Below are 11,680 nucleotides of genomic sequence, written 5' to 3' on the forward strand. Positions count from 1 at the left end.
CGATGTTCAAGGCCATTGAGGCTTACCTCCAAGCAAATCCTGATGCCTAAAATGCCCACAAATTGGACTCTATCATCACTTGTGTGTATTCTGTCGTTGTTTTCGAGTCTGCATTTACAGTTTGAGAGTATGATGAATAAGTTGTATTCTACTGTTGCTTTTCACTGTTCTTGTGAAATTATATCACTGCTTTGATTTGTTGAAGGCACGACTTTTCCCAGATAATTTTCTTGCACATTCATAGTTGTTCTTAAAGAGTTAATTACATTTTACCCCGTGACAATACTAAATGACAAAAATTTCCCTAATAAGGATCTTAAATTGAAAAAAAATATGCAATGTACAACCATCTAAATATTTAAAAGGGTTAATTATATTTTTGTCATTTGAATTTATGATCGCTTTTACATTTTGGCATCTAAAAACTTTTTTTGTGTCAACTTACCATCTCAACTTTACTAAATTTTATACTTTGCCATTTATAATTGTTTTTCGATCAATTTTTTTGTCAAAAGGCCATCACATGCAATGCACATGTGATATTTAGGGATTATATGATGTGATACTTTTCATATATATATACACAGCCTTGTAATGTTAAAAAAATAAATAAAGGGTCATATATGGCAAAATAAATTTTGCAAAGTTGAGGCGGTAAGTTAAAAAAATAAATCGATGACAAAGTGTAGAAGTGGACATAATTCATATGGCAAATATAATTTACCCTATTTAAAAAATAAGTTCACTACCTCCACATCAAGGGTTTCATTGCTCTTTTGTAACAATTCTCATGTTATGTTGCCCTTTTTCTAAAAAAAAATTCAAATAATATTTGCGCGCGTGTTAATTTTTTACAAGGGATTTGTTGTCTTGTACAAACAAAGCATTGAAATCCCAGAGGGCTCAAATTTGAATGATTAAAATGTCTTTAAATCTAAATATTGTAAGCTTACTTGTTATTTTTAATATTTTTAACATTACTAGCTCCACGTCTTAACTAATAAACAAACAACTATACGTTTCCTAACGTCCATGGGTTCGCGACGAATTGGTATTTTTACCAAATTCTATTTCATCTTCTGTTTTATTTAATACATACGCACCGTATATAAAAATTAAGTGATTTAGACGCCTTGCTGACCACACCTATTCCTCAATATCGTGAAAAATGGACCTTGGGGCAGCTAATCTGTGCTACTTCATCTCAGTTCAATAATTGTCATCATGAAAATGAATGAGACTTGAATATAAATTTGATTCATCTCCAATGAGTCAAAAGAGTACAATATTAGTTCCACATGTTCTGTAAAAATTTGAGTTCTAAATTAAGTGTTTTCTATTGAGATATGTGTTAAGTTCTTACATAGTTGACTTCTATAAAGACGTGCAAAATATCAATTAATGCAATTTGGAAATAAGCTTAATCAAGTGACAGATCTATAGAAATGGTTTACATAGAATAATAGCAATTAAGTACATGAGAATCTACCAGTAGACTAGTCAAAAATGGAATGCCCACTCTTTATTAGGCCCGCGTCCACACTCCAAAGCGGAAAAAATTGTAATTTTAGTCCTGTAATTTAGGAGGGTGGGCATTTTTAATCCTATATAAATTGATTTTCGTAATTTAGTTATATAGTTTCATAGTTTTGGCAATTTTAATCCTTTTCTGACCAAATTGGCTGGAAATTGCAATCTACTTGCAATGTCTTATAAATAAATTCATGCAGGACAAAAAATGTTAATCTCCCAAATTATAGGACTAAAATTGCTAATGTCCTCTAAGTTACAAAACTAAAATTGCAATTTAACCGGGTCATGTGCAAATCAGATGCAATTTTCCGGCCAAAAAGGATGAAAACTGCCAAATTTTTAAAGTTATAGGATTAAATTGTGAAAATCAATTCGTACAGGACCAAAAATGTGACTTCTATAAATTACAGAATTAAACTTGTATTTTTTTTCCTATAAAGCGTGAACTCATCTCATTATTATTAAACGATCACGTCATCTAAAATCAAGCAGAGAGAGAAATCACAAAATTTTAATATCATAATATGTATTGGAGTAGTTGACAGTAGTAGACAAAAAGAATTGACTTGAGTTCAACAATTTTGGGCTACAACCATGGGGTGGTGAAAAGTCATATATGGATATTTTGCGCTAAGGGTGCAAGAGAACATTCTATCTACGTTATAAATAGATGTTCGCCTTCTTGCATTTCGCATCAGACTAAGTCACAAAGACAAGCCTTTTCAACAAAGTAAATCTTGCTTTCTTATTCCTTCTTTGTTAGAATTTCAACTCGAAAATCATAGCCATGGGTGCCATCACTTACGATATTGAGATTCCTTCCTCAATCCCAGCCGCCAAGATGTTTAAGGCCGTTGTCCTCGATGCAGACACCCTTATTCCTAAGATCATGCCCCAGGCTATTAAAAACGTCGAAATCTTAGAAGGAGACGGTGGTGTGGGAACCGTCAAGATCATCCATTTTGGTGAGGGTAGCCAGTATAAGAGCACCAAGCACCGTGTTGATGCTATTGACACAGAGAATTTGACACACAGCTACACCATTGTCGATGGTGATGCTCTGGCGGGAGTTCTTGAATCCATCACATATCATGTGAAGATTGTGGCGACAGAAGATGGAGGATGCATCTGCAAGAACAGGAGCATTTACCACACCAAGGGCGACGTTGAGATCACTGAAGAGAAGATCAAGGAAGGAAAGGAGAAGGCAATGCAGATGTTCAAGGCCATTGAGGCTTACCTTCATGCCAATTCTGATGCCTAAAGCTAATTACAAGCCTTGTTTGCATTGCTATTACTTGTGATTTTTTGTTCTTTCAAGTTTGTATGATGATGCAATTTCCTTACTAAAGGTTTTCTTTGGAATCTGTTCGATCACATTATCAAAACGTTTGATATATACATTCCATTTTGTCCTATGATTACGTTAATACTATTATTTTGCTGACAAAGTTCCCTGTGAAGGAGGTAGTATCTTACCTTCAGGTAAAATTGCAATATCGATCCAATAAGAATGGATCATTTTCACTTTGGTTCTGCACGTTGCAGGATTTTATTTTGATCCCAAGTCGTGTTAAAATTTGCACCATTAGTCCAAAAACATATACTATTAGAAATGATTGAATGTATTTTTGGTCTCCGTAATTTAATTAGGTCATATATATTGGCGTTTTCATCCTTCAACTTTTCAAAATAGTATTTTGGTCCTACATCATTTAATTTTCATTAGTCCTTTTTTTTGTCGAAATTCACCTCCATTGACAAGAAGGATGAACTCCAGTAAACAAAGGATTAAAATCACGAAAATAAAAAATGTGCAAAACCAATATGCTATCTGATAAAGGTATAGGACAAAAATTAGCCAATCAGTACAGTAGTCCTAATTTTAAAAAATCAGATGAGATGCACATAAATTTTTGGGGAGAAAGGGGAACTCTAGCGGAAAAAGGGACTAAATTCGAGAAAATTAAAATGATGTAGGACTAAAATGCATTTAAACCCTGTTACAAAGATTCGGAGAGAAAATTTTAGAGGATAAGCAGATGATTTAGGATTTAAAAATTCCTTTTACTGCTGTTTTTTACTGCATATACATGAGGGTTGATTTTCTCTACCAAATAATAGTGTAGGGTGCATGAACTAAACATGGAGAAGAACTAGAAGTGCAACCTTTAGTATTGAAAAATAAAATAAATATAAATATTTCTGAGTATCAATTAATTAATACAATAGTTGTTGATGAAAATAAAAAATAAAATATATAAGTATAGTCTGTATAGTCTTTATATTGAAAAATTAATGATCAATACGAAAAACCATAGTTTTTAAATCGTAATCGAGAATATTCAATTTTTCCTTAGTGATAATTAGCAAACACTCAAGTCTATGATTGGGTGCTCTGACCTGAAGTCGAAATAAAACTCACATGTAATTAGTTGTTCAAACATGCTTTAAATAATTAAAGATGTCCCTATCCAAAGATGAGAAAAATGTAATTTTTTTCCTATAAATTTGGGATGTCACTTTTGGTCCATTGTAATTTAATTTTACACTTTTGATCTAATATTTGCTGAAAAATGCCATTTTTGTTGAAAAAGGGATTGTCCGTGCCAAGCATGTGTTATCCACTACAAAAGATTATGTCAAATACAGTAAAACCTCTACAAATTAATAAACTCTATAAAATAATAAAATCTTCTGGTCCCGACTTGGCCTTTGTAAAAAATCATCAAATTGGATAAGATAATAAAATAATATTTTTTTGAAAAATTCCTTTATAAATATTAGGTCCCATTAAAACTCTAAATTAATAATTCATAAATATTACAATTATAAATATTATGGTAATTTACTAAAATGTGAAGTCTGTAATGCTTTACGTATTTGATCATTCATGGATGATTTTATGATGGCTTTTAGATGAGAAGACATGGTTGGGTGTTATGAATTATTTTATTATCATATTGAGATTTATGTAGTATATGTTTCATTCATCATGCATGAATATATTTAATTGGGTATAATAGTTATTTAAGTGCAACGAATTAATGTAAACATGTATATTTAAGTTATTCCAACGAATTGATACATGTGTCTATGAATATTATAGTTAATTGTAAATAATGAATTGATATTATACATTAATATATTTAATTAGTTATAAAAAATTAATTGATGCATGAATATAATCAATGAAACATATATGAATTCATTTATTTTCAATACATATGTACTAAATTTGTTGAATTTAAAAAATCTCTCTTTTAATTAATAAAATATTAATTTATCGATAAATTAATATCTCTCTAAATTAATAAAATTTCATGGTCCCAAGGTTATTAATTTATAGAGGTTTTACTGTAGTAGGATTTTTGCTAATTTACGTCAACAACAAATTAGCATAAAAAATATTTACTTGTTACTTAGCTCGTCGCTAATTTTAGCACTAAATATTTTTATTGCTGATATTACTAGAAATTTTGTTAACAAAAATACTAGTTAGTAAAATTTTGCGAGAAATTTGTCAATCTTTCTGCCGCGGCCAACTCCAAACATTAAAATTCCTTTTTTAGTCATAGCAAGAAAATATTTCGTTTCAAATATTACTTTTGAAATCACAAAATTCTAAAATCATTGTACCCTACTAAATTTGTTGTTAATTACCAACAACGCTCCATTCTAATTTCCTAGCTATTGGGATAATTTTTTCTAGTGATTTTCCAACAAATATTGGTATCTCTTTGCAAAAAATTGGACCTAATGTTCTACATTTTCTAAAGGAATAATTATATTGACTTCTCATGATCTATGATCTAATGTTTTTATCTTGAATTGTAAAATTAAAATCGGAGGGACCAAAATGCCACCCCACCATAATTACAAACGAAAATAATTGATGTCAATGCACTTGTCGTGTAATTAGTGTACAATTTAGGAAAAGTAACCTATCACGACACGTGTTAATTACAAATGCATTTTTCCCACCAAAAGATGTATTATGAGTTGTGTAATTCTACGACCATGACAAGAACTGATCAATTCCATCACCAACCAAAAAAAATAGATGATGCCTCCCGGCAAGTCAGATGCTGAAGAAGCAGTCAGGAAATTCCAACCAAAGAAGTCTATCATGGAGTGCGCTACGTCTATTCGGTCTGTTCATAATAACACACAGCTACTTCGCTTTGGTTTCACTAACTTTTTGTGTCTGTATCTGTACGGCTGAACGTAGCTAGTCCGGAAGAACATTCTATCTCACACTATAAATACCACCTCTGCTGAATGGACATTCTTTCTCATCTCCAATTAATTACTTCTGAGTTTGCACTCAAACGTAAAAGCCTTCAATCATGGTTGCCATCACTTACGATGTTGAGATTCCTTCCTCAATCCCAGCCGCCAAGATGTTTAAGGCCGTTGTCCTCGATGCAGACACCCTTATTCCTAACATCATGCCTCAGGCTATTAAGAACGTCGAAATCTTGGAAGGAGATGGCGGTGTTGGAACCGTCAAGATCATCCACTTTGGTGAGGGCAGCCAGTATAAGAGCGCTAAGCACCGTGTTGATGCTATTGACACGGAGAATTTGACCCACAGCTACACCATCGTCGAGGGTGATGCTCTGGCGGGCGTTCTTGAATCCATCACATATCATGTGAAGATTGTGCCGACAGAAGATGGAGGATGCATCTGCAAGAACAGGAGCATTTACCACACCAAGGGCGACGTTGAGATCAATGAAGAGAAAATCAAGGAAGGAAAGGAGAAGGCATTGCAGATGTTCAAGGCCATTGAGGCTTACCTTCAAGCCAATGCCTAAGAGCAAATTATACAACCTGAGGCACAATTTCCCTTATTTTTAAGATTCTATTGTGATATATTTTGTTCTTGATTTTGAGTTATGTACTTGGGGGCTTGAAGGTAGCATCATAAACTTAAAGTTGTAAGTTACTGTACCATTTCAATAAAAGTTATTGTTTCTCAGATTGCAATTAAGTTTGATATCACTTGATTCGGAATGTTCTGATACGGATTGGATCTTCTATTACAATTTGGTGTAGTGTTTTGTATTGCACTTCATGTTAGAGAAGTTACTTTTGGCGAAAATTTGATTATTTGATAGAGTAATTAGTATGCAATCTAATAAATTCTAAGTTTTTCTTTGAGCAAAATTTTATATTTATATTACGCACGATGAAATCATTAAATGTTTTACAACTTAATAAAATATTTTTATATATTATATCTCATCTACGATCAATATCAGAAAAATAAAAAATATTAATCCCAAAGAATATCCAGCATATTAATTGTTACTGTTTCAAGTTGAAAGGCACCTTCCCCTCACAATATAAGAAGTTTATAATTTTTGTCCTTCATTTATTGCAATTTTTTTAAATAGTTCCAACATTGTGCAATTTTAGTCCTACAACGTCGTATGTGCATCTCACAAGGGCCAATTTTGAGGGAATATCAGCCCCATTTGACCCCTTATCCTTTGCTCTGTTTTTGCTTTTTCTACCAAAAACAGAACAAAGCTTCATTTACTTGAGACGAAAAACCGACTCTAATTTGGGGGAATATAAACCAAGAGTTGGTCATTGGAAATGTCTGAAATGAGGACAGTAAATTGTTTTTGTGGTAAAATTGTAATGATATGCAGCATGTGGACCAACAAAAATAAGGTAAGAAGATTTCGTGCTTGTTCGATAGGAACAAATATTTTTTTTTTTTTTTTTGCTTGGGAAGATAATCCGGTATGCGCATGATAAATGTAATCATTCTTGGGCTTTCCCTCAGACTGAATTGGTTGCAAAGAAGGGGCGAATGAGGGGAAAAAAACACGTTTTATAGGAGACGGTTTTTGCGACGAATTCTTAAAGTGACGTATACCAAAGCGGAGGACAAGCAGACCGGTCAATAGCGGACTGCCCACTATTGAAATTTGCCTGCCTTCACACTCTAAACTAATCTAATCATTAGAACTGTTGACTTCTATTTCATCAATTATTGAGTCGTCGATAGCACAATAAACATATTATTAACCAATAATTAACTTAACTCTAAATAGGGCGGATTGAATTTTTCATTTCAAATCCTATTGTATCTTTAATTATATTTAATATCAACCGTCACAGTACGCCAATTTTTCGTGCATATAATAAATAATTTTGTACTTTTTTAAAATATATTAAAAATAAAAACTAAACTATATTAACCAACAAATCATATTTCAGAAAATATATAAGAAAAATAATTTAAAATATTATCAATACAATAAAAGAATTTGTGTAGTGATGTTAAAATGTGGTAGAGTTACTTTTTTAAAAATAAAAAAGATTAATTGTCGGTTTTATACCCATAAGGGGTATTTTTGGTAAATTTGATAATCGGTGTTACAGTATAAGTCATCAGCCTTTTGTGACTAAAAATGAGATTTTCTTTTTTATATGGTATAGATAAGTATAGATATATACACTTTATTTGTACAGATTATTTTTTTAAATAAATAATATAATCTTTATATACACGATATATATATATACTAATAGAATAAAAAATATAAGAGAATTTGAAATAGAAACTTCAGTCAGCGGTGCAAGTGGGCTATCGTGTCAGAAATAAGGGAAAATGAGTGTAGTTTCAATCTAGAATAAGCAAACTGGTCCAATGTGGAGTGCTTACAGTTCATCTTATTCCCATATTCAAAAACAACGAATCTCATAATATTCAACTTCACACATATTGTTAAGTAATATATAATTCTGCACTTGCATGATTAATATATGTGAATGAGAACATTCCATCTTACACAATAAATACCACCTCTGCTGCTCACTCTTCACACCACCAAACGCACATTAGCAACCCCTTTGATCCATCTATCATTCTCCATTTCATTTTTCAACACATAAATATGGGTGCCATCACTTACGATATTGAGATTCCTTCCTCCATCCCAGCTGCTAAGATGTATAAGGCCGTCGTCCTCGATGCGGACACCCTCATCCCAAAGATCATGCCTCAGGCTATCAAGAACGTCGAGATCTTGGAAGGAGACGGTGGCGTGGGAACCATCAAGCTCATCAGTTTTGGGGAAGGTAGCCAGTATAAGAGCGTGAAGCACCATGTTGATGCTATTGACACGGAAAATTTAACCCACAGCTACAGCATTGTTGAAGGTGATGCTCTGATGGGGGGTCTTGAGTCGATTACTTATCATGTCAAGATCGTTCCGACTGAAGACGGAGGATGCATTTGCAAGAACAGGAGCATTTATCAGACCAAGGGCGACGTTGAGATTACTGAAGAGAAGATCAAGGAAGGAAAGGAGAAGGCATTGGCGATGTTCAAGGCCATTGAAGCTTACCTCCATGCCCATCCTGATGCCTAGAAGCCAATTGATTGGCGTTGTTTGAATGTTTTTACTTGTTTGGTTTTCATGTTCGTTGAAGTTGTTGTATTCAACTGCAATTTCCTCAAAAAAGTGTCCTTTTTCTACAAGATATTGAACTTATATATGGTTGTGGATGTATCACCATGTTGTGGAAAAATGTAATGTTAACCTGCAACTTAGATTGTGGTATTTTTTATCCTAAGGGAAATAATTTTTGTAATTTCGTCTTGTAATTTTAAAATTTTGGTAATTTTAATCCTGTTGTTTGGACAATTTTCATGAATTAGTGATGGCAATTAATTGGTTCATGTGTAATCACGTGCAATTTTTCAGCCAAATTAACCCAAAACAAAAAAACTAAAAGTGTTAAAAGTTAGAATTACATAACTAAATTGCAAAAACTATTTCATACAAGTTAGAAAGGACCCCCTTAAATTACAAAACTAAAATTGCATTTTTTTTGGGGATTTAATACCAACATAACATGCAATGTTTTATTATAATCTGTTGAAGACTTGTCATTCTGCATTTCAGCTTGCAACACTATTACAGAATGAGAATGTAACTGTTAGATAAATTAAGCTGGAGGATAGTCTTAAAAAAAATGTTATTCCCTATAATATAAGGGAATAATTATATTTCCCTCATCTATTGCCGTTTGTATACAAATTCTCTGTTTTTTGAAAAATTACAAAAATCACCCCCTCACAACCTTTCTCAATGAAGAAAATCAATGAAAATCCAAAAATGCCCTGTTTTTTTATGAAAATGAATAATAGGACCCCATATATTTTTTTTATGATTCATACCATTGTTTAATTTAAGTTTAAGTTATTTTGTTAACTTTTTCTCTATATAAAATTACATATTTTAATAATTAAAATATTAAATAATTTGATTAATATATTAATAGAATTAGTTACTAGATTGTAAATTTAAAATTAAAAAATTATACAAATCATCCCTGCTTTTGAAATAAGATACATAAACCCACCAGAAACATCAACAACATTTACACAAATTATCCCTGCTTTTGAAAAATTATGCATACACCCCACAAAAATATCGACATCATCACACAAACTATCCCTATTTTTTAACTGCCATGGATAATATTTATAATTATTTAAAAAAAAATGAGAAATTTGTATAAATAAACCACTTATCAAGATTTGAATATGCAGGCAACGTACGAGCCATAAAAAATTGAATGCATCCGAAAGTTGAAGATGTGAAGGAAAGAACTCCTCAATTTGTTTGCAAGCACTAAAGACATGACGTTTGAAAGATTAAAACATTCTCCCATTTATGATCACCTATATATCCTAAATAAATCAAATTACAAGACCTTAATTTTTGTTCACATTAATACACAAAAACCTTCATGTTACATTTGGATCTAAAGATTTAAATTTATGAACTTCAAATCTCTTAAAAAAATCCTCTAGACTTGTTTAATTAATTTTAAGTTTAAAGAATTTCAAATTCTTTAAGTTTAACTTTAATTTTAAATTATTTTTTTTGAATACTAATAAATCTCAAATTCTTTCATGTAGAGTGATTGAAAATTCTTCCCTCGAATCTAAATATATCAATTAAAATATAGCCGTAAAAAGTTGGAAGGGTCCCGATGATCACAAAAGCATTTAGAGCTAATATTTCAAAATATAAAATAGAAGTAAAATGCAATTTACCCTCCGGTGATATATTAAATGAGGAAAAAAAATTCTGTGGAAAAAAATTTGCAAATGCCCCCTGTGTTTGGGAATGAAGTAAATTACCCCACTTTCTAAATAGTTAGGGGAGTAGTTTGCTTTATTTCAAAATACAAGAGGGTAATTTGCTAATTTTAAAAAAAAAATGCTCATTTCTTATATCAGGGATTAAATTGCATTTAACCCTACAGAATAATATTATTTTTACTGGAACTACTCATGAGTACAACTTTATTTGGCGGGGGGAAAAAATAATATGCAATTAATTTAGAAAAATTACTCCTAGTATCCCCTAAAAAAAGAAATGAAAAGTTGGAAAGTTTTGGAATTCCATAATTTCAAGACAGTATAACTGTTCATGTATAGGCTCTTTATATACTCAAGGGCCCTCGTAATAAATACTAATAATATTTAGGATACTTACATTGTCCTCCTCTGAAATTTGGTAAAATTATATATAAATTCTTTATAATTTAAAAAATTACATCTAGTATCTTTAATGTTTGTTTCTATTTAACAAATTGATCAATTTGGTAGTAAAATTCACGTAATTTGTTGACATCAGCAAAAGGCTGAATGAAAGTTCGTATTTACTCTCCATTACTTATAGACTTATTGTAAATCACACAAAATTTTTTTGAGCAAATTATTCTTATAAGAGTGGAGATGTATATGGCTAGTTTAGTTAGAAAATAATTGTTTAACCTGCAAAAAGTAAATAATAAATCAATTGGGGGTAAATATGACTTTTCGTTCAAATTTTTTTTTAATATCAGCAAATTCAATGAATTTGACTAATTGATGGGTCTATTTGTTAAATGAAAACAAACGTCGGTGATACTAAATATAATTTTTTAAATTACAGAAAATTCACATATGATCATACCAAACCACAGGAGAAGGTAATATAAATATACCTATTGTTTATGCAATTACAGCCAAGTGCAAAGAGATTTGAAGTGTGTACAAAACGGTATATGTAAATGATGGCGTACCGGGATGGTATAACAATTCGCGTGAAGTTGTTATCTTCGG

The 11,680-nt window shown here is 31.5% G+C and overlaps 3 protein-coding genes across 3 annotated transcripts; all 3 read left to right on the forward strand.

The window, feature by feature from the left end:
* LOC105171803 (major allergen Pru ar 1-like) lies at nt 2,213–2,944 on the forward strand. The gene has a single exon (XM_011093033.2). It carries the CDS (start codon nt 2,321–2,323, stop codon nt 2,795–2,797), a length of 477 nt encoding a protein of 158 aa, XP_011091335.1. The 5' UTR covers nt 2,213–2,320; the 3' UTR covers nt 2,798–2,944.
* Nucleotides 5,798–6,575, forward strand: LOC110011240 (major allergen Pru ar 1-like). Its single transcript, XM_011093031.2, has one exon. The coding sequence runs from the start codon at nt 5,883–5,885 to the stop codon at nt 6,351–6,353; it is 471 nt and encodes a 156-aa protein (XP_011091333.1). The 5' UTR covers nt 5,798–5,882; the 3' UTR covers nt 6,354–6,575.
* On the forward strand, nt 8,345–9,150 carry LOC105171805 (major allergen Pru ar 1-like). The gene has a single exon (XM_020697384.1). The coding sequence runs from the start codon at nt 8,451–8,453 to the stop codon at nt 8,925–8,927; it is 477 nt and encodes a 158-aa protein (XP_020553043.1). The 5' UTR covers nt 8,345–8,450; the 3' UTR covers nt 8,928–9,150.

Source organism: Sesamum indicum, linkage group LG10 (assembly GCF_000512975.1).
Source record: "Sesamum indicum cultivar Zhongzhi No. 13 linkage group LG10, S_indicum_v1.0, whole genome shotgun sequence".
NCBI classification, from domain to species: Eukaryota; Viridiplantae; Streptophyta; class Magnoliopsida; order Lamiales; family Pedaliaceae; genus Sesamum; species Sesamum indicum.

Excerpts from the sequence above, each read along its gene's own strand:
- LOC105171803 (XM_011093033.2), top strand. The coding sequence starts at position 2,321 with ATGGGTGCCATCACTTACGATATTGAGATTCCTTCCTCAATCCCAGCC.
- LOC110011240 (XM_011093031.2), top strand. The coding sequence starts at position 5,883 with ATGGTTGCCATCACTTACGATGTTGAGATTCCTTCCTCAATCCCAGCC.
- LOC105171805 (XM_020697384.1), top strand. The coding sequence starts at position 8,451 with ATGGGTGCCATCACTTACGATATTGAGATTCCTTCCTCCATCCCAGCT.